General features: G+C 40.8%; 1 protein-coding gene across 28 annotated transcripts in view; it reads right to left on the bottom strand.

Moving 5' to 3' along the window:
- Nucleotides 1–23,132, bottom strand: part of ZNF536 (zinc finger protein 536) — a 346,438-nt gene that overhangs the window by 104,268 nt on the left and 219,038 nt on the right. For 27 of the 28 annotated variants that reach the window (XM_080552264.1, XM_080552260.1, XM_080552242.1 and 24 more), the window contains one exon: nt 16,830–18,410. In XM_080552264.1, the coding sequence (XP_080408390.1) occupies nt 16,830–18,410 (1,581 nt within the window). Of the gene's footprint in view, nt 1–15,442; nt 18,411–23,132 lie in introns of those variants that run through there. The other variant, XM_080552258.1, reaches the window with a different exon arrangement.

Below are 23,132 nucleotides of genomic sequence, written 5' to 3'. Positions count from 1 at the left end.
AGCTCCAGCACAATTGCATTGTCATGGATATTCCAGTCCCCTCTGCCGTGGGAAGTGCATGAGAGAAAAATCACTTCAGCACATTCAGAACTACTTAAAAATAAATAAATAAATAAAAGAGTGAGAACAAACATGCTGTAGCTGGAGTCACATGTTGCCCGAGCTGTGACTTTGCACATCCTTCCCCCTCAGCAGAAGAACACCCTGCTGCAGCCCTGCCAGTGGCACACCCACATGGAAAGCAAGCCAGGCCAACATGGAAACACCTCACTGACCCACAATCAAAAACACAGATAGACCAAGCATCATTGGTAGCAGAGGGTTTGAGGAAAAACAGCAATCCTCTGAACGAAGGCTGTGTGGCAACACTGCTGCAAACCGCACAAAAAAGGGTGCATGAACTCCTAGCCCTCTGATACCCAGGGTGCATAAAGAAGGTTTTCAGAATACCTTGCTGTGGTTTCAAGGCACTGCTTGTTCCCCTGCAGAGCAGGCCCAGCAGCAGCAAGGTGCACCCCATTTTAATCAGGCAAGTGATGGCAGCAGCAAGACCTGGCACAGATAACGATGCATGGCTGCTGTGCTGGGGCTTCGTTAGCCTCTCGCCCCCTCTGCTGCAAGGTGGGCTGGGAAGCCTTGCCTGCTCCGACTGCTCTGTGGGATGTTCCCTGATTCCTGGCTTATGTCTGGGGGAAGATAACACGGATAATGAATTTTCCCTGTATTTTATCTGAGTTTGTGATTGTGCCCCTGAGGGGGGGGGGGGTAGGAAGTACTGAAGCATGTCGGTAATGCTTGAAAAGGAAGAGGGGGGAAGCAATCTAAACTGAAGTACATATTCTGTTAAAGTAGGGATGCAAAATGGACCTTTGATTGCTCTGTGGGTCAGTTCCTGATTAGTTTTTATTCCAGTGGCATTTGGTCTTCATTGCTGTCTCAGGCTGTAATAATAATATATGTTTCTTTAAGAAAACACATAGCTTTTACAGGAAAATATAGAGGATATGCTATAGTATTTTTGACTATTAAGCTAAATAGCCATGTAAAATGAATATAGAGTATTGGCACCAACTCCTGCTGTACTGAGGCTCCTTTGTGAAGTTAGTTAATTAGTTCTCCCCCCCACCCACCCCAAACTTAGCTTGAATAAATTTGTGGTTAGAACAAGAATGAGGAATTTTGCATTTCTTGGCTACTTTTTTCTCACTTCCCCCTTTTTAAAGGAAGCTTCACCCATCTCTTGGGATAGCACAGTTTCTTTTGTATAAAGATGACTGGCTAAAGAAGAAACATCAGTAAAAATGTATTTTGTGTAACAAAAAAAGCTGCCTGTAGTTTCTCTGAAAGCAACTGTCCCTCAAGGCATAAGGTAAATAAACAGATCCTACAGACTGTTAGAAGCTTGTGAATTTTTAATAAATTAGGCATGAAAAAGTGTTAGTTAACTAAGTGAAAATGTTTAGGGTTTTTTAAGAAAAAAGCATGAGCACTGGAAAAGCATATACTTAGTGGTATTTAAAAAATACAGGTTTTTTAACTCAGTTTCCAAGACTTTTATAACACAGTGCAGAGAAAGACAGATGAAATTATGTTCTGACTACATACACTGAATAAGCCCAATGGGAACCCCTGTATATAGTTATCAGTGGCACTGAAATCTGCTTAGGAAAGCAACAAGTCTTTTGTTCTGTTGACAACAGTTATTACAATTAATTCATTTTGTGATTGGTATTTGCACTGAGTGACAAGGTGTTATTTTACCTCAGTAAAAGTTAAAATGGTAATACCTACATGCGAAATAACACCGAGTTTGCTATCACTCACTCAATAAAAGAAAAGCTTGTCTTCAGAAATGCCTGCTCAGCTGCCGCTCCTGGGAACCTGAAGGAAGAGCATGAGGCTCTTCCCTCTCCTCTTTCCCTAGGAGCCTGGGGTTCTTCTTGCTCTTTTACAAGTTTCTTTGGGGGGAAAAAAGCCCCGGATTTGCCTACTCGCTGCTACGCCGTAAAGGTGACAACAGGAGTGAATGCAGCAGCAGGTGGGATGGGTGCCGTGAGGGAGCACAGGGCCTGGGCTGTGGGCAGCCAGCCTGCTCGGGCCTGCGTGATGGCTTCCACACCTGAGGGGCTGTGGCAGGCCGGTGGCACCAGGCCTCTGCCTGGGGCTGGCTGCTGGAGGCCTTCAGGGCCTCCTTGCTTACTGCAGTTGTATTTTATTTTTTTTACTGGAAAGGGTGGGGAGCCTCATTTTTGAGTGGGAAGGACAGGTGATAAAAGAAGTTAAGAGTTTGGCAAGTCCGGCCCAAAGGGGGTGGCAGTGAGAGTTCAAGCCGCACCCAGTGCGGGCCCATGGCGCTGGCATGAGCAGGAGGCAGCCTGGTGCTGCGGGGCCAGTGCTGTGCCCCCAGCGCTGAGCCTGGCCACGCTCACCCACCCCAGCCCACGCTGGCACCCAGCCCCTGCTACGCTGGGGCTGTACGGGCACAGGAACAGGCCCCACAGCTGGCCACAAGCCGTCAGCTGCCCATTTTTAGTCAAAGAATGACGAAACAAGGAGCAGGGAGCGTGCGATGATATATATTTCACCTCTTGTAGCAGGACCTGACAAACCAAGGAAAGTTTGCAGCACTAGCAAACGGCAAATAACCCATTAGTTATGGATAGTTCAGCACATCTCTACTTTTATTATAAGTTAGCCTCACTAAACCATTGACTTAACAGAGAATCATTATAAATCCCCATTTTGAATTTTTTTATTAGCAGTATTTATCACCTTCTCAAAATCAATCCTATATTTTTAAATTAAAACAAATGACTACTTGTACTGCAATCAATATTAGTACATTTCCCTTTTTTAAAAGGAGAAAAAATGGAATACAAAGAAATGTCCTTCTTTGGCTGCATCAATCCAATTTCAATATAATTCAATATTTAATAAATATAATCCTCCATGTCTGTGCAGGGAAACATCATAAAAAATGCAAAAGGTTTCCTGGTCTCCAATAACTTGCATGAAACAAAGTGTTTCCTTATTCCTTCCATAAATACTGCAGTCTTAGGCTACTGATTTTTTTCTTCCTGTGTATTAGAAAGAGTTTACTCTGATTATGTATAAGAAAAGAAGTTTACATATTTCATGATTAAAAAAACAACAACACAACACAACGACAACAAAATGCTACCTACCATCTCCAGAAAAATCACCATCTTTATCTCTTTGTACTTCTCTAGCTTATTTTTAAAAGGGCAAAAAAGAAAAACCTTATATAATACCTAATTTGTACATCTGTGGTTTCCCTCTGACTTGTGTAGGCACCATATGTTTTTAATTATCATAATAGCCTTAAAGAACCTGTTCAGTGGGAAACACATATGATCCTTTTATTACTGGTTTGTAATTTAAACAGTTTTAACAGAAAAGGTCTGGCTATAAGGGACCGAGAGGCACAAAGGTCTAAAAACCCTGTTATTGACCTCTGAAAGCACGAGTTCAAATCCCACCCACCGAGGTGGGACCCGTCTCTTTCTGCTCTGACAGAGGTAATCGGTCACATGTGAAACGGCTCTTCGGGACCTCAAAAGACATAATCTCCAATCTCAAATGACTCAACGTTGCAGTCAGAGGCTGACACAATGAAGCTGGGGTCTATAAACATTATCACGCACCCGATCTGGGCTTTCTTCTCCCTGTCGAAAGCTCGGCCAGCGACACCGTAGGAGAAGCCCTACGAAAGCCAGAAGCTCAGAATTTCAGCAATCCTCATTAGTTGTTGCCCTTTTATATTCACAGTTTTGTCCTTTATGCAAATGTGAGACTCGTGAACACGCCAGTCTCCCAGCCACGGAAAACAGTCAGATATTCGGAGGTAGGAATTAAATTTAACAAGTTCAATTCACTCCTGATTCTGGACATCTAAACACATAATCAGTCAGATAATGTTATTAATTATCATTCAAGCGACAACCTTTGACACTGGCATGCTCCCACAACCTCCCTACTCCAATAACTCAAACAGAAAATCATTGGCATGAAAACCCATAGTCTTATGAACAGAAATTGCAAATAAGCAGGCACTGAACATACAACTGGGAGTAAGCAAAATCCCCCTTTTCAGAGAGAAAGCAGAGGCTCACACAATAGCTCAGTCACTTGACCCAAAATGAAATTCTGCACAACTTTGTCCCAAAACAGATAATTTACACCCCAAACAAAGAGCTGTGGGGAGAAGAGGGTGGGGAAGGAGCACAGCTAAAATTACACTGAGGCTGGAAGTCGTTATGGCTCTATCTAGGGAGATGGATGGTGCCCTCATTAGGGCAAAGTTTTATTTAGACAGACAGACAGAATCCGTATTAGAACATTAGGCTGAAAAGTTTAAATGCCAGGAAATACAAAATTAAGATTTTGCAAATAAATGCTGACTTGGAGAAAAAAGCTTGGACTCCCTGTACGGATCCCACTGGAAACACATAGGGAAAATCAAATAACTCAGGAATTACAACCTCATGGGCCAGTCCTGCTCTTCAAGGGTATTCCTGGAGAACTCTGTTTCACAAAACACGGACATGATACCATGAAGAGTCTGACTAAACCATTCCCTGTCCTTCCCTGTCTCACTCCCCATCCCCATTCCCTCTGCTTTCTCCGGGGAAAGTCAGATATTTTGCCATGACAGAAAGACAGCTTAATTATCTTGCATACAAAAAAAGATGGTTATTGTTTTCCATTTTACCTGAAAGCTAATGGATCTTGGAATACCAGACGTGGATGTTCAAAATCCCCTCTGGAACCTTTCTGGTGATTTGTCGTCTCTTGGTTGCCTTTGGCGCACACCGGTCTCTGCTGAGGTAACGTGAGCTATTTCACACTAAAAGCAGATTTTTTGAGAGAGGAAGTGCATGCACTCACATACACGCACACACACACATACACACAACCCCTCCACCCCCTTGTCCTGCACTGTGCCTGGAGGTCCTGCTCCAAAGCACAGTGACCCGAGGAGGATCTTCTTGTCTCAGGGTTTGGGTGGTTTTAGGGTGGAGGACAGGGAGAGGCACGGCCCTGCAGAGGGGAGCAGAGCTCTGCACCACACTGACTTTGTCCTCTTGTCCCAGGCACATGGGGAAGACCTGTGGGTGCTGCTGCTCCCCGTGTGCTGCTGAGACAGACCCTGGCAGCCGACAGGATGGACACATGGACTCTCCTCCCTGGGTGCAGTGAGGTTATGTGGCACAGGGTTGCCTGCCCGGGGGACCCTTTGCCAGGTTCTGAGCTTCCACATTAAATGGTTTAATTGGGCCAGAAAGGGATGCTTATAGAAGATGGAGTTTTCACTGGAATGAAACAAATTTTAAATGAAGTTCTCTCATTTTGATCTAAAAAAAAAAACAAAAAACAAAAAACATTTTTCTCTGGGATATTTTTTTAGTATGAATCCAGTGAAAATCTAGTTTTTTGTTTTGTTTTGTTTTCCCCATGGTGTTTGCATACCTGTCACACCACCTTGTAACCAGCTGGCGCTGCCAGCCCCCACCCAAGGAGGAGCACGGATGTAGCCCATCAGAATCTCCCTGCCTTTGGACAGACACACGGGATCCATCCACAGGCTCATGTCCACCACCACCAAGTAAAGCTGTTCTAGGGACCCCTCATGCTGCAGGTCCAAACCAGAGAGTTTCTACCTTTTTGTATTCCTCTTCTGCCATACACATAAGAACACAAGTCTACCTTAAGAGAAATCCCAGTTCTGGGTCCAAGAAAACTCTTTTTCTATTTAAGGATCCTCCTTTTACAGGAAGGATCTTCCAAATTTCCAAAAAGTGGATAACAACAATACCACTGTGATCCCATCTGTACACAGCAATGGCACTGTAATGCACAGAGCATAAAACACCAAATTCCCACAGACAGCATCTGTCTTACTACAAACAATGGACCATTATCTTGTAAATAATTCTGATTAAGCTGCAGCATTTTCCCCAAACAAACAGTAGGAGAGTAGAGGGTGAGGATTTTTCTAGTGGGAGTGCCGGTTTTGTCCTTCCCCAGCACTGACACTCAGTTTTTTATTCAACTGATTGGGCCCCCTCCCCTCCCTGCTCTATCCCCCATGGCTTGGTTTTCATGTTCTGACCTTATCCATCCATCAGTCATCTTGGCAACTGAAGAGGGAGCCATCACGTTAATGGGTTTCCCACCTCTATCCTTTGGGAAAGCTTTACTGTGTTTTGTTTTTTTTTTTTGTTTGTTTGTTTCCTTTTTCTTTTTCACCCCAATGAAAAGTTACGCTTAGTGAATACGCCCATAAACCCCGCAGTTATTAAACTGTTCTCATGTTACGGGATAGGAAGACCGGCCGCTCCGCTGAGTGCGTACCAGTGCCGGTCAGAACTCGGGGATGTCCATCAGCAGCCAGCTGAAGGCGCCTGGCCGTGCTGCTGATGGGCCTCGGTGTGGCAGCGGGCTTCCCTCGGCAGGAGCTGCAACCCTCTTCCAACACTCAGCAGAGAGCGAAGCAGAGGAGGAGGGCTGAGCAGGGACCTGCACCCGCAGCAGCAGCACGCTGTGCCCCTCCATGCTCACGCTGCCATACCAACCAATCCAGCAAGAGCTTTACCAGGAAGGTCTTCTTACAGCGATGTAAAAGCAAAAGCAAGTGCACCAACTGGAGCAGGGCTAGCTGCACAAAGGGATGAGTGAAACGAGACACAATTAGGGCTAATGTGTCTTCTAATGAACCTTTCTCCTAAGGTTCACAAACTCGTCTATGCAGTCCTAAAAAAATCCTGGATTTGGTCTTTAAGTTGTTCATTTCAACGCATAAATGTTTTCGTATATGTCTCTCTTGATAAATGTCACATCTCTACATGGCTGACATGTTGGTTTGCCTTCCCTGCATCCCCTTAACATGCCTGGTTAGACATGGGAACTGGTCTGGACCAAATGCACTTCCTGGGCTTAAAACAAAACAAAACCAAAAACACACACACACAAAATAATAATAATAATAATTTTAAAAAATAGCTTAATCTAGGATAGTAATGTTGGAAAGCAGGCAATAAAAAATTTAACTTACAAATAGTGATTTGAAGTCACTGCCATTCAATTAAAACCCTTACAACAGGCAATTCCAGCCACCAGATCAATGAGTGTGAGTGCATGCCCCAGGACCTGCCAAGCTTCCAGGAGAACTGAGTATTGAGAATAATGCTGGTGCTGGAACGGAGGGGACAGTGTGACAGGTCCCCAGCCCCGAGAAGGATGCGATCATGCAAGCAGAGGACAGGGGAGCCTGCAGAGCCATGGGGACCAGGGGCCAAGCACCCTGCCATTGCCCAGCACCAGCACTGCACAGCTCTGCAGCACGGCTGGGGCAGGCATGCGGTTCACAGCCAAAAGGGGCAGCTCTGCCCAGCTGGCACCTGGAACAGCCCTGAGGTTAAAATTTGTGGATTTGGTTGAAAGACAGTATGGCCAAAATACTGAAAAGCTGCTGCAGGTGCAGAAAGCCCCTGGGCACCTGCCTTTTGGCTCAGGTAGGAGCTGATGCTGGAGGCAGGTTTCAGCACAGCTTTCACCGTACTGGGCTGCTTGGGAAGTCAACTTTATGAGTGCTGCAAGGACATAGAAGGGTTATCCACATCCAACACATAGCTCCTGTGTGTGTTTATTTTCATCAGTAATTTTTTATAGCTTACTGTAGTTATATCAGAGAAGAAAGCATTTACACACTGAGGACTTATATAAATGTTCTTCATCTTCAAAGTGCTTTGCAAACATTAATTAATTCATTTATCCTCGCAGCACTCCTACCAGGGAGATAAGTACTATTATTTCCCATTTCACAATGGAGAATCCAAAACGTAAAACTTATTTTTTTTCCATGGTCAGAGGGTGAATCACAGGAAGACCTGCAGGAGCAGTGAGGACTGCCAGCTTCTGAACGTGGGCTGCTCTCCTCAAACCTTATTTAACAGACTTGTGTTCTGCCAGAGTCATGGCACATATTGGGATATGCCTTGGGTTTTTCCTCCAGTAAGAGATAATTAAGGAACAATTCCCTCTCTGATCCCCAGCATGGGATGCTATTTCCTACCCCAGCGCTGCTCCACCAGCTGAACAATGGCTGTTCTATGCAGGGAGTGGCGCTACAGAAACCCTGTGTCAGAGATCAGCTTAAAGAAACTCACTCGAGCTCCACAGACAATGTGGCGGGTTCGGCAGGCTCTGGGTGTGAGTGCTGCACGTGGGAGCAGCTCCAAAACACTGGTTTATAAGTGGAAATGCTTTGGAAAGATGAATCCGCTGTTTAAGGTCACTCTCATCCAGAATTTGTATCTAAAAATTTCATGTATTAGGAAAATGGTTGTGATTTCCAATATTTGTTGTCGATCGTAAGAGTGTTCTTTCGACGTTTGTGCCGGAGGGATGCACAGCGCTCCTCTTTCACCTCTGTGGTGCTGCTGTAAATAAACCTCTTTCCTGTTTGCTTGTTGCCAGCAAACATGTGGCTGTTTCAAATGGCAGTACAAGTTTCTGTTAGCCTGAAACGGTCAATTTCAAGGCATATCTAAAAAATGAAATGGTGACAGGAATCTTGTAGGGAAACGTTCAGATCAGAGAACTTATATCAGCATTGGGAATGACAAACTGGAAAATAAATCCTAGCTTATAGTTGTCTGCAGCCTGAACTTTTTTGCATTTTAGTTTATGTTTCGACAATAACAAAAATGCACAGAAACCCAAACCTTTTAGGCAGCTCGGAGAAGATACATTCATTAACAAAGTAAACTGCCAAGCTAACCTGTGGCATATTGCAGAATGCATGACCACATCCTACTGGGGGAAGGCCAGTACCTAGACGTTGCTTTGGAACAACCAGAACAATTGTTTAGTGAGAAATAGTTTTTGCATATGACTCATCAACCCTTGAAAACAGGATTTCTTATATAATACAAGTGCTGACACAGCCTTCACTTGAGTGGTGTGACTGCAGCTGTATAATTACAACTTTAGATTTGATGTTATGGACCTTAGGTTACACCATTCAGACAAATGCTCCATTGTATTACAGAGATATTTTGTCCTTAGTCATATTGCCCACAGGACAATAAGGACTATATTCACAGCTCGCTGCATAGAAGTTTAGGCATATAACAGCCAGCGGTATTACACAAAATGAGATTATACCCTGTGGGGGTTAAATGGATTCATAATTGCCACTTTTTCTTGTCTTTTTTTTCTTTGCTCCTAGTTGATACTTTTTTGGAAGTGCTCTCCAAATAAAAGGAAGAACAATCTCACACTGAGTCTGGATAAATGTTACAGTTGTCTCACAAATGCTGTATTATTTCTCGCCCTTCCAAAATAATATAATTGTCCTACTGCTGAACTACAGATTTTTCTCAGTATGACACAGAACACTAAAATGTCAGGTCCTGACTCAGGGTGTTTTGGTGGAATAAATAAAAAGTACCAATATGCTATTCAAAACTGACAGCATTAATGAAGATGTGACACTGGGAGCCCTAGCCATGTTTTCCTTTAGCTTCCGTTGCATACTAAGTGGTGCACCGAACAATTGGCCACCTCTTACAGGTTCCCTCCTGGAAACACTTACCAGAGGCCTGAGTGATACTACTGGGACTAATGTGACTGGATGCTTGGTTTCCTACACTTTCTTTATCTAGTGTGAACCGCATGTGAAGGTGAGGAGCGAGGCTAGTCTCATGACGTTTACCACACATTCTTTCCATGAGGGATAAGAAGCAGAGTTAAGGACTACCAGAAGTACTGAAGACTGTAAGAATGTAAGACAGGGCCAGCTGAACTGAGAAAGGTCGCTCACAGGACATATACTCACAGTATTTCTCCACTGGGATAGAGGCAGTATGTCTGTTACTCACTATGGCTATACTTTCAGCTGCAGGGCTGGCCCAGTAGCTCACCCTGGCCCAGCACCCAGGCACCAGTACTTACACACGTAATCCATCCAACTTTATGCATGTTTAACCCACTGGCCTCCACAAAAATGTCCACCAGATTTTACTAGCAACAGGGGGAACAGGTCCTGCATTCCCAAGGTATTTTCTGTGCCGGATGAGGCAAGTCTAATGTCTCCTTATGCACCTGTCTAACCACACATTACGTTGTTCTAGTCACAGACTGCTCATTAGAAGACTGCATTCTTAATATATACCCTTTAAAAAGGCCAACAAGTTGCTTTGTAGAGCTTGCCTCTCAAAGCATGAAGAAACTGTGGATTACGAGTGGTCTTTGGTTTACCGAAAGATAAAAGAGTTTCTCTGAGGGTTTTCTTGAATGAATTAACAAAATGACTCCAAACTGCACTAATGGTTAACAGCTTTTTTTTTTATTAGCAACACTGAGATAAGTTATTGAAGCATTTTAGTATTGTTTTACATTCCATTCAGAAGTGACCTAACTTGTAACTCCATATACATTTAAAGATATAGTTTGACACTTATTCAGAAAGCAACAATTATTAAAACTTACATACCTTCATTACCAGGAAACCTTAATATATTTTCTAATTACTTCCAACAATACTCTATTCCAAAGCACATGATAACCCACTAGAAGTTTACACATTTCACTTCAATCACAGGTTTTAAATTGTGGATGTCAGAGTGCTGTTCATTGAATTTTACTGTCTTTCTTGGTTAATATTGGAAAACCTGGCACAATATATTAAGCTAGAAATATTGCTTAAAGAATATGAAAAAAGGTAACTACAGTATTTTTTCCTGCTAAAGCATTACAAAATACAGGACCATTAAAAACTCAAATAGAAATGACAATAAATAACCTTAAAAATGTTAAGAGAATTTTCACTCATACTAAAGTCCATTCCCTAAGCTTGCCAAACACATAAATAACAGAACGTATTCAGGACCTCTATTTTTGTACTATTATGATGGTTTGTTATATATTGTGGATGTATTGTGTATACATATATCAATGCTTACACTTAAGGTATATATTTTTTTTTCTTTGCTGAAACAATTAATAAACCTCAGGTAATTACTTATCCCTGGTACTACAAGTATGTAGATACGTGGGAGAAACCCCCAGAAATCCCAAATATGCAATACTATGCATAACAAGATCATCTCAGCATAAAGATATTCTAAGTTCCTTAGATTACAAAGATGAATTTGGTTATTTATTTCTGAAAGCCTGTGAAATAAAATTATAATTGCTGTCAAATTAATTGTTTAAAATTGGCCTCATAATAGGTATTAATTGTACACTTAGTTTTGATTTACAAAGATATCTAAATTGTTCCTGTTTATGAGTAGTTATAGGAAATACTATACCTCAGACACAAGAATATATGTTCCTGAACTGAAACACAAACCAGAGCATTGTCTTACTTTGGAAAGATCTGGAAACATCTCTATGCCTCTGCCTAATCCTAAATTATAATTTAAATTTGACCTGGATATGACAAAAACAATAAGAATATATTGTTTGGGAGATGAAACTTAGAGCAAAATCATACAGCTCTAAGCTTACATCATTATTTTGTCTCTGCAAAGAAAAGAAAAGCCTTTTTTGTGCTAGGGATTTGCCCTGGTGCGGCTGGCCACTGATGTCTGAAATCAAGGCACATACCAAGGCCTCCTTTTGCAAACACAATCCCCCTTTCAGATCTGGTGCTGGGAGGGACTGAATGCCTCCAGTTTCACTGGGAATAGAAGGTACTCAGCACTCAGCTGTATCAGATATTTTAGGGGTTAACTTCCAGAAACATGAACGGAATGGGAATGTTACACCACAGTATGAAAAATGGTAAGAAATAAGTTTTCAACAGTAAACAAAATGGTGATACCAAACTTATCACCAGACTGATTTCTGATAGAACAAAATACAATGAAATTAAATTACATGAATATAGCAATGAAATTTAAAGTCAAATAAACATAGGACCTGATTCTACAATCCTTAATCATGTAAGTAGTCCCACTCATCGGGAATGAGGGATGCAAGATTGGGTCCTTAGCTTCTGCTTAGGAAGTCAATGTTGATTCAGACAGTATCTTTTCTAGCCAAAAATATGCAGCAAAAGGAAAGTAACATAAACAAGGCTAAATGTCAACAGTGTTTGCAGGCTTACAGACACCATCCATTTGTTTGTACTGAAATGACTAGCGAACCATTTGGCAAATACAATGCTATTCACAGACCAGCCCTTTTATCCAGCAACACAAACTTCACTGGATCACTGGCATTCCCAGTTAATTAAAAAAAGGAAGCAAGCCATATGAGTTTGGTTTGATATTGCCATGCAAATGGCACTGCGACATCCAGAAGTGCGGCTGCAGCCCCGGCGTGAGGCCGAGGCGCCGATCCCCTGGCAGCACTATGGCTCCTGCACCAGGAGCAGGCCCTGTGCTGAGACTAATGAAACCTCTGCACAGGCACCACGCTGGGTAAAGAAAGGTCTGCAGCAAAACTTCGATAGCGTTTCAATTTGCCTTGAAGGAGAAGAATATTCTGGTTGTTCCTTCAACGGCTGATCGGGGCAAAATGTTGGGTTGCTTAACTGCATTAGGGAGTGCTTTAAATGGTTACGTGTACTGCAGTTTGCTGATTTTTTGTTACCCCATAGCTGTCCTAGTGCTTGGATATTTTGGGCCTTTTGCTTCTGTTTAACATGGATTTTATAATTTAAAAGAGCTGCGATAGGGTGAAGTCACCACAAACAATTAAAAATCTTTTTCTGTGTTTTATATGTTGGTGGTAGTCTTGAAGGGGTTACCATTATAATCTTTTTGGTTTTGACACCTGTGGCAAGAAGCAATTTACAATGACTAAATTCACTATTTAAACATTGGGGTAGAGCACTGTAATTATGTGACAATAAAGCTGTAATAATCTTCCACAATCGATCTTCCTCTTGCCCAGCCCTCTTGTCTGTGCTACAGTTCCACATTTGGAAGGTATTTCAGAAAGTTACAATGCTGAACGTTTTAATAATTCTGTGCAATGCTGAACACTTTCTGCTCAAAGGAAACGGAAAGTGCTCAGTGCTTTGCAGAAGAACTTCAAAGCTGCTACCATACATAAGAAGGGCCCCGCCCTATTTTCGTACAGTGAAAGAAGTGATAATGGGGTGGAGCCTATGCAGGAGAAAACAGTGCTAATTGCAGAGGAAAGCAAGCATGAATGGAAGCAAATTAGATTTATAGAGACAACATGGAACTAACACTTTTGGTCATCATTAAGAGTGGGTTCAGTAGCACTAACCCATTAAGCAACCAGCTAATGCCCAGGACCATCTCTGGCCAATATTTCTGTAGTCCACCAGCTGTTCTTTGAAAGCCTAGGTACATCTCAAGCAGAAAATGCAAGTAGGGATATTTTACCATCTTAGCCACAAAGCAGGAAGACTTAAAGAGAAGGAGAGATAGAAAAGAGTCTTGTCATATATAGATGCTGTGCAAATTGTGTAAATTAGGGACTCGGAACAGGAGATAGAACAGTACTGTGATTCAGGTACATGTATAATGGAAGACAGGCAGAGAAAGAGAAGAGCAGAAATGGAAAACGTCTTCTAAAACTTAAATATAAAATAGGTCTACAAATTCCAAGCATTAGTTTTCAAGTGAGCAAGTGACTAAAAGCAGACTGCACAGATGCTCAAGGCAGCTACCAGGCCATGGAGCCAGCACCCTGGGCTTCCTCTCTGCTCTGGGCTGCTGGCTGCCAAGCAGCATGAGAGGTGTTCCCTGGCCTTAGACAAATGCGTGGTAGCAAAAATGAGCAAGATTGGCTCTTAGTCACTTAAGACTCTGGAACCAACTACAGTTAAGTTAGAAAAGGTCAGGAGTAACTAAAAATTCATCAATTATACTTTCTTCTTCCCTTCTGTTCTTTCCTATTCTGCTAGATATGTAAAGGAGAATTATTACAAAAAGAAAAAAAATGATTTTTCTCAGCAGCATTTTGACATGGAAACTTCTGTATTATAAAGTAATTATAGTTCTTTCTTTCCTAATTGTGCCTTTCATCCCTACAGCCTGAAGCATGATAGGAGTATAAATGAATTACGTGTACATCGTCAGTCTCTCTCATTCTACGTATGGGGAAACTGAGGACTGCTTCCCCTATGTGTGGTGACTTTCCAAAATAACAATATATATTGGTGGAACTGTCCTCTAGAAATCAAAGCCTCTTATACCAAGATTTGGGCTTAAAAACTGACCTAGTATCTTAAGGTAAAATCTGCCAGCTATAAATGACCCACGTGGATATCTGAAAATCCAAGTTTGTTTTAATGCAGCCAGAAGTTTAATAAAATTAGTGTGGCCAATCAAAGATGCAATCTCAGCGAACTGAAGCTGAGATATTTCAATTTTATTTCAACTATATTCTGACTGTGAAAAGAGCACCATGCCTTGCTGTGCAAGGAGTGTATCAAGTGTATCAGTAAAATGAAAATGAAAACTCCCAAAAAACACTACTTTCAAGAGGGTGGTGTCTAAATGAGTGAAATAAATAAGAACTGCTGACATGGGGATTGTTCATATTCATCTATTTTTGCTGTGAGATATCAAGAAAAATGAAATGATGTATTTAAATACTCAACCTTAATACTTATATTCCTCAAATACTCAATAGAATGCCAGTAAGAATTTTAAAAAGCTATTTTTGGAGGGGGGAGAAAGGAGGACTTGCACTGCATTTTCCATTTAAAAATGGCTTAAAAAGTAGAACAGACAAGCTTCTGTTGCTTTTTTTTTTCTTCATGCTTCAAGTCAAATGCATTATCACTGGGCAGCGCTTGTGAAAGGGATATGGTCTTTAAAATCACATAAACTCAAGCCATCATAAAATGTTTGTTGAATTGATTGGAAGATGAAACAAAAAACTAATGCAAGTAACATGACCTCATTTCAATAATAATGTTAGGGGGTTTTTTCATTGTTTTAAAAATCTTATGTCTGGGAAGATGGATAAAGATATTTTGTACATAGCAACTAATCTTAGTTTTCAAAGTTTTTTTTTGTTTCTTTAGATTCTTTGCTACATTTTTCTGTAACTGATTGATTGTAATCCTCAAATATAGAGAAGAAAAATCTGAGTAGTAATTTACCAGCTGCTAACTGAAATTGAGTATCAACTATTTTCAAATATCAGAAATCTAACTATTGATTTTGAAGAACCTGGAAATATTTCCAACTCTCTTAACTGGTTCTTAGTGAACTGAGACACAGGAATTTACAAGTTCAGCCATGCAAATACTTGGGCTTGTGATTCAGTTTAAGTAGCGACAATACTGTGAAGGTAAAATGCTCTAAGAATATAAGCAAGATAAACTTTGTTGGGAGAAATTTTTCTTTTTTTCTCAGACCAACTAATGCACTAGAAAAAGCAGAAAGGGGCCTGAAGGAGCTGTTATGGCTGTAAGCACATATTCTTTCCTAATAAAGTTAAACAAAGCTCCCACTAACCTTAAGTTAACCAGGGTAACCACTCTTAAGTGTTTGCAGATTTAGGGTTTCATTTTAAGTTGTCAGGCTTTATAATTTTTGATCACATTTTCTTTTTTCTTTTCTTTTCTTTTCTTTTCTTTTCTTTTCTTTTCTTTTCTTTTCTTTTCTTTTCTTTTCTTTTCTTTTCTTTTCTTTTCTTTTCTTTTCTTTTCTTTTCTTTTCTTTTCTTTTCTTTTCTTTTCTTTTCTTTTCTTTTCTTTTCTTTTCTTTTCTTTTCTTTTCTTTTCTTTTCTTTTCTTTTCTTTTCCTTTCCTTTTTTTCTTAAACTTGAATACATTATTCAGCTCTGACAATGAGTTTTCTGATTAGTTTGAAGGTTAAGTGAGATGAGCATTATTGAAGTTTTTCTGTCCTTTGCTGACTCTGCTTTTTAAAGTGATACTGTTTTTCAAAGGATTTACATTCTAAAATCTCTTTCAAGCAAGAACTATTCATACAAAATTGGAGATAAATTGAAAAACCCTCAATCTCACTTGTTCCAAATAGATTTAACTTTATTTTTTGTCAAATGTGATGTGTGATATGAGGAAGTAAATCTGCAGTTTTCTAAATCATACTAGTAAGGGTAACAAAGTGGGTTTGTTTGTTTGGCTTATTGTTGTTTTAATTACATGAAGACATACTCTTAATTAGGCAAATCACAACTTGTACAACCTCTGGTTAGGATAGTGAAAATGGTCAAAGGCAACTACTGTATGTGTGCCATTGAAAAAAATTAGAAAAATAAAATTAAAAAAAAAAGGGGAAAAAGGAAAAGAACACCTCTTCACTACAGGTAGATGCATTCCATCTACTTGGCCTATTATTTAATTAATATTGTGGAAATGGAATGCACCCCAAATAAAAGAACAGAATGAGAGAGACAAAGAGAGAGAGGGGAGAGAGAGAGAGAGTGTGCGCACGCTCAAGGCTTGCCTGGCAAAGCATCCAGTGTTTTTCTTGGGTTTTTACTTATATCAAAATACTGAAAAGTTTGCAAGTTACCATGTGAATTTTTAAAAACTTTCTCCTCCTTTGAGTATGCTAAAGCAGTAAATATCCCCTTCAGATGCCACTAGCACAGATAGTCTATATTGCTGCTACACTAGATTAAAAGCAAGTTCTTTCTAAAACTCTGTATAAGTATATGCATGCAGCACTGTTGATTTCAATGGAGTAGACCACATAGAAGACTAGAATTTGGCCCACAGGGTTTAACATTTAAAAAAATGTATTACTAACAAACATGACTAAGTATATTTAAAGAGCAGCTTCATGATTCTGCACAAGTGTTTTCTGAAATGGTCTAAAAGAAGGTCTAAAACTTACCACACAAGTCAGGTCTCTTGATACATCCACTAGTTGCTGTGCTACTTGCAAGTCCATTAAAGGCTGCTAAGCCATCAGAGCTGTAAGCTCTTAGGACTGACAACATGTTCATCTGCTTCTCCAGGACCTGTGGACCCTGAACTTGTTCGGCTTTCATCACTCCTTGTGCAGTTTCATGGGAGGATAGAAGATTCTGACTGTGCCACTGCTTTTCTGATGCTTGTGGCAGTGGTGATACGAGCCCTTGTGCTGGTTGTGAGGTGACCACATTTTGTATATTGTTGCCTCCTTCGCTGCTTTCCTTGTTTAGGGCAGACAACTGCGTATTCATAATATCTGGTTCTATTTCAATGTCCTCATCTTCAATGTTTTCTTCCTTGGAAGATTCCATATCCTCAGACGAAGCTATGTCAGAAAGGTCATCAGTAGCACTTTTATTTACAGAGTCAGAGAGCAGAATATTTGGGTCATCTTCGGATTGTGGTTTTATTTCAGATTCATTACTGGTGCAAGAATTTTGTGTTCCCGTGCCAATAACACCAGGATAAACACCAAACTGCTTATAGAAGTCTGTTGTAAAATTACAAAAAGTGGATTCCATGTGGCTGGGCCAGGCAGTACTCTTTTGCTCTCCCAGGGTCTCTTTATTTTGTCCTTGGGTCATTTTCTCAGAAGCTGAGTCCAGCTGGCTAAGCATGTTTGAAACTACTGCCTCTTTGCTGGACTGTACCGAAGAGGGGAGCAAGCTCACTTTATTAACTGAGGCTGAAGCTTCTCTAGATTGGTCTTTGTTGTTCCCTATGATGTTGTCTTTACGTTTAGCCTTGCCCAAGTGATTGGCCTGGAGGTGCAGAGCCATTAGTTCCATAGATGAAGTTGTAAAGGAGCAAAATAAGCAGCCATGCCAAGCAATATTGTCTTGCACGGTAACAGATGAACCTGGGAGGGAGGCTGCATCTGGCCTTACAGATAAGTCAAGAGGTTCATATTGTGACTTTTCTGTTTTTCGCTGTGAGGACTTGCTATTGATCTTTTCCTCACCTCCATCTGAACCCAGAGCTTTTGCTGAAAGTGGATCTGACAGAGCTTTATCCTTCATTTCTTTTTCTTTCTTCAAAGAACTTAGGACAAAGCTGTCCATGAAAGCTTGCAAAGACCCTTGAAAGTTCACACCATTCCCAACCATGTTCTGGTAAGCACGGCCAAGTTCAGAGAAGTGTGTTCCTTTGGAAGATATGTCTGAACCCTTCATATTGTCTGAAGATACTTCAGATGACATGCCAGCTGCTTGTCCTTGCTGATCTCCAGAAGACAGCATTCCTGACATCCACTGCTGCGAGACCATGCCACTTCGGAAGTCGATACCAGGAAGCCCCTTGAAGGCTCCTCTCAGTATATCTGGTCTAATAAACATGGAACTTTTACTTGATGTCTCTTCTTTGTGATCTTGACTTGCCGCCTGCCCAGAGAGTGGTCCTGCTCCATTCTGTCGCTCCCGATGGTGCCTTTCCAAATGGTACTTGAGGGATGCAGACTGAGTACCAGCATAATCACAATGTGGACACTTGTAAGGCTTCTCACCTATGTGTATGCATAAAAAGACAAATACAAGAGAAGAGAGTTAACTGCACTTTGGTGTATGGATGAGTGAAGAAAAAAATCAACATTAGCTGCTTGAAAACAAGATCTTACAGATAATAATTCATTTTTTAAAAAGAAACGTCTTTAATTGAAGACTAATTTATAAGCTGAATATTTCTAAAATGGGTTTCTAGAATGTTGGGCTATTCAGGAATGACATGGTATCTACACACAATTAGCCATCTTTTTCTTAATCTAACATGTAGAAAACTGTTGTAGAATTAAAAGCTATGATTATGAAAATGAAGCATAACAATTTCAACCACAGTAATCATTAAAAGTACAAGTTTTAAAAAAAAGAGACAAAGAATGTAACAAATGGATGGTTGCAATATTTTGTGTATACAATTGCTCTAAAATTTGTTTAAATTATACACATGGAAACCATTTTTAAACCTAAAAAATTTATGGCACTGTTACGCAAGACTGAAATGAATGATTTAAGTCTTGCTCTGCAGTAAATCATGGATATAATTAGCAAATGGCATACTGCACAAGTAATTTATCATTATTTGGAGGGCACCATTCCAGAAGGATTCAAAGATCTGCAGACCTACTGCATTGTTTCTAAATAAAGAAGTATAAATACAGATTCTATAAAATATTAATATCATTATACTACATTATGATTGCAGCATGTAAGAACATATAGTTAAAATAAAAAGTAGTCAATAAAATAAAATAGAAATCAAGTAATAAAAAAGTACAAAATATACTTCTTTATTTGAAATTAGCATTATCTACTGGTTTTTGCAATCTTTTAAGTTTGTACTAATGGCACTTCTAATGCTCAAGTAGTAAAATCTGTAATTTACCTATCATAAGTGCTTTCCTAGGATTAGCTTGAATAAAGTTTTAAAACATATAAGATGATATTCACGAATTAAGTATGTATTTCAGTCCTGTACAAACTTTTATTGTTTGTCCTATACTTTAAAAGAGGTAGAAGATATTACATGCATAATAAATATTTACACACAATCATACACATATATCCAAAAAGAATGTATGTCTAACCAAATGTACATCTAAATTTTTGCAGGGCACCTGTTAGGAATACAGAGCTCATTTTAAAGGAAGAAGTATAGAAATACTCACAAAAAGAGACAGAAATGTGAAAAACTTGCAAGCTGTCAATACTGACAATTAGTGCTATCAGGGAGCTCAACAACAAGAAGAAACTGTTTTCTCTACATAGCTTTTTCTCCTAAGTGGCCCAAAAGACAATGGCCAACCTCTTCCAAATGCTGTAATGGAAAAATTTGTTTCAAAAACTTCCTCCATAGGAAAACAAGAAAAACAAACAAACAAACAAAAAGCTGTATAACATTATGTACTTTACCAAACCATCTGGAAAGTCACCCTTTTCAAATAACCTCAAAATCTGATTAAAACAAAATTGAAAGGCATTCAAACTTTCTGATTTGTTTAAGCTGCAGGCTCAGTTGAAAGTAGGGAAAGACTTGAGAAGCTGCTTCTCTTGCTGATCACAGAAACTTACTAACGAGATGCAACACAAGTCCACTCAAACTGACCATGACAGCTTACTGACTGGATACGTGGAACAGTAGCTGGATACATGCTGTAACTTAGACAGGGCTGAAGTAAATTATAAGGAGTGAAAATCCTAAATCCATGTGTAATCCTAAAGCTAAATGATGAGATGTGAGAGCTTTACATCAACCACGTTAATTGACCTTTTTCGAGAAGGAAAGCATAGCATCTCAAACAATAGGTGTTCAGCAGAGGAAGACGTAGGAATTAACAATGTTCATGCTTTAGGCCTGGGTCCACATAGTTTAAGGGAAGAAATCAGGTTTAAACATTTCAGTGCAACTTCTGAGTCTTTCACAATCACCTGATTAAGCTCTGGTGCTCTACCACCAAGAAGTACGTCTGCATTCAGTGGGAGTCATGCACAGGCAAACAGTTCCTATGGACCCTGAGATGCATCACCTCTGCTTGGGCTTCTCTGTCCTCAGGTGGAAGTCTGCACACACGTGCATGCGCGTACATATGCACACCCCCCAGCCCCATCGCAGGCATTTCAGGGTAGGGATAAGGGGAGAGAAGACCTCGGCTGTGGATTTGTTTACATTTCTGCAGGGCTGTTTGGGAGTGTGTAAACCCTGACAGCTGTGCTGCCAGTCAGAATGTGGACAAATATTAACGCTGTTTCTACAACATGCACATACTGCAGTATTTTTGAGCTGTTTTCCGTGATTTTTAAGTTTGTCCCCCAGTTACTGTCAATTACACAACTGTCACTAAAAGCCTCTGACACAACGGAGATATTTCAAGTATTGTCTAAGTAATCAGACTGGTGAAAAACAGCAGACTTTATAAGGTTGAATGCTCTCACTTTTGAGTTTTCACTCCTCTTGAAAAGCCCTTCCACATCCCCTATGCCTTTACAAAAATCTTTAACACAACTGTATTGATCACTTCCTTTTATTCTAATGATAGTTCAGTGTGTGTTTGCATGGCACATTAAGTGACGCTATCAATAAGTGTGTCCCAGTATTGCAAGCGCTATGTCAACTGCTGGATAACACACTTCGGCAGGGTGAAAGAGAATTTTGTAATATAAGCTGCTCTAATGTTGCTAAAATCATGCAGGAGGTGTTCAAAGGAATAAGTATTTAAAAACAGGTATATCTGAGTTAAAATATGCTAACTGGTAATATTTTGCACTAGTGAAGTACCTTCAGTCTAAAGTACTGGGCACAGCAACATACTTTTATTTTGAATTGCAGAGCCCTGAAGTCACAGTATCACAGTATCACAGATTTCTAGGTTGGAAGAGACCTCAAGATCATCGAGTCCAACCTCCGACCTAACACTAAGTACTCCACTAAACCATATCGCTAAGCTCTACATCTAAACGTCTTTTAAAGACCTCCAGGGATGGTAACTCAACCACTTCCCTGGGCAGCCCATTCCAATGCTTAATAACCCTTTCGGTAAAGAAGTACTTCCTAACATCCAACCTATAACTCCCCTGTCGCAACTTTCGCCCATTCCCCCTCGTCCTGTCACCATGCACGTGGGAGAACAGACCAACCCCCACCTCTCTACAGCCTCCTTTAAGGTAACTGTAGAGAGCGATGAGGTCGCCCCTGAGCCTCCTCTTCTCCAGGCTGAACAATCCCAGCTCCCTCAGCCGCTCCTCGTAAGACTTGTTCTCCAGACCCCTCACCAGCTTGGTCGCCCTTCTCTGGACTCGCTCGAGCACCTCCATGTCCTTCCTGTAGCGAGGGGCCCAAAACTGAACACAGTACTCGAGGTGCGGCCTCACCAGAGCTGAGTACAGGGGGACAATCACTTCCCTAGACCTGCTGGCCACACTGCTTCTTATACAGGCCAGGATGCTGTTGGCCTTCTTGGCCACCTGAGCACACTGCTGGCTCATATTCAGCCAGCTATCAACCAGTATTCCCAGGTCCTTCTCGGCCAGGCAGCTTTCCAACCACTCATCTCCCAGCCTGTAGCTCTGCTTGGGGTTGTTGCGCCCCAGGTGCAGGACCCGGCACTTGGCCTTGTTGAACTTCATACAGTTGACCTCAGCCCATCGCTCCAGCCTATCCAGATCCTCCTGCAGAGCCTTCCTGCCCTCGAGCAGATCGACACACGCACTTAGCTTGGTGTCATCAGCAAACTTACTGAGGGTGCACTGGACGCCATTGCATTTTCCTTTCAAAGGCCTCTCCGCTGAGTGAGCTTCCTTTTAGCAGAAGAGATCTGGACACAGCTCACCACAAATGCCATACGCACTGGACTGAAATAAGACACTGACTGAGATGGTTTGATAAAAAGTTCAAATCTCTCCTCACCTTGGTACACTGCCTCTGTGGTGCTCCCACCTCTTGCATGGCTAGAAACAAGATCTAATACGGAAGGTCTGCAATTGGACTCGACATGTAGCAACACACTGTGCCACCTTTACACTACAGCACTGGCCAAATAACATCGTTCAAAGGGAGTATTCAACCTTTTTTTTTTTTTTTTTTTTTTTCTCTCTTTTAGATCAAAATGTTGGCAGTGATTAGTGTACTTCAAAGCAATCTTAACTGTTGCTATTTCAAGGGCAGGCACTGGGAGAAGGGAGTACGATTGAGCAAATCATCTTTGAATCTTTGAAATTTACTGTTTCACTATTTCCTAAATTCAATAATTGACAAGAATACTCAGATGCTATTTCATCCATTCAGATTAACAACCAATAAGGCCTGTGTAAGTCTATACAAATGACAAAACAGAGCTATAAGCTTCTATGGGAAAAAAGCTCAGCCTAACTTGAACCAAACAAACCAAAACTCCAATCCAGTTTCAGTGGAAAACCCAAAGGACCCCTGATTTTCAGGACACTAGCAACAATTGTAATTGTGTATGTTCAAAGAATACTAAAGGAGTAAGAGAGCAAGGGCACACTTCCTGCCAGAAGATAACAATAACCTGTTTTTATCTCACACTTGGAAGAAAGGTTTCAGAGAATTCATCCTAGTGTAATGATTACCCAGGTTATATTGCCAAGAGCAGCATCTGGATGAGTTATTTAACACTTAATATCAGTTCACAGAAATTAAGGTTGCCGTGTAGGAGTGAGGGAACATGATTTTTTCAAAATAATTGTCTGCATTTCATATCTTAGAGTCATTTTTC

The sequence above is a fragment of the Anser brachyrhynchus genome (genome assembly GCF_964034855.1).
Source record: "Anser brachyrhynchus genome assembly, chromosome: 12".
Classification (NCBI taxonomy): domain Eukaryota; kingdom Metazoa; phylum Chordata; class Aves; order Anseriformes; family Anatidae; genus Anser; species Anser brachyrhynchus.
This window is presented reverse-complemented; position numbering and strand designations above follow the sequence as displayed.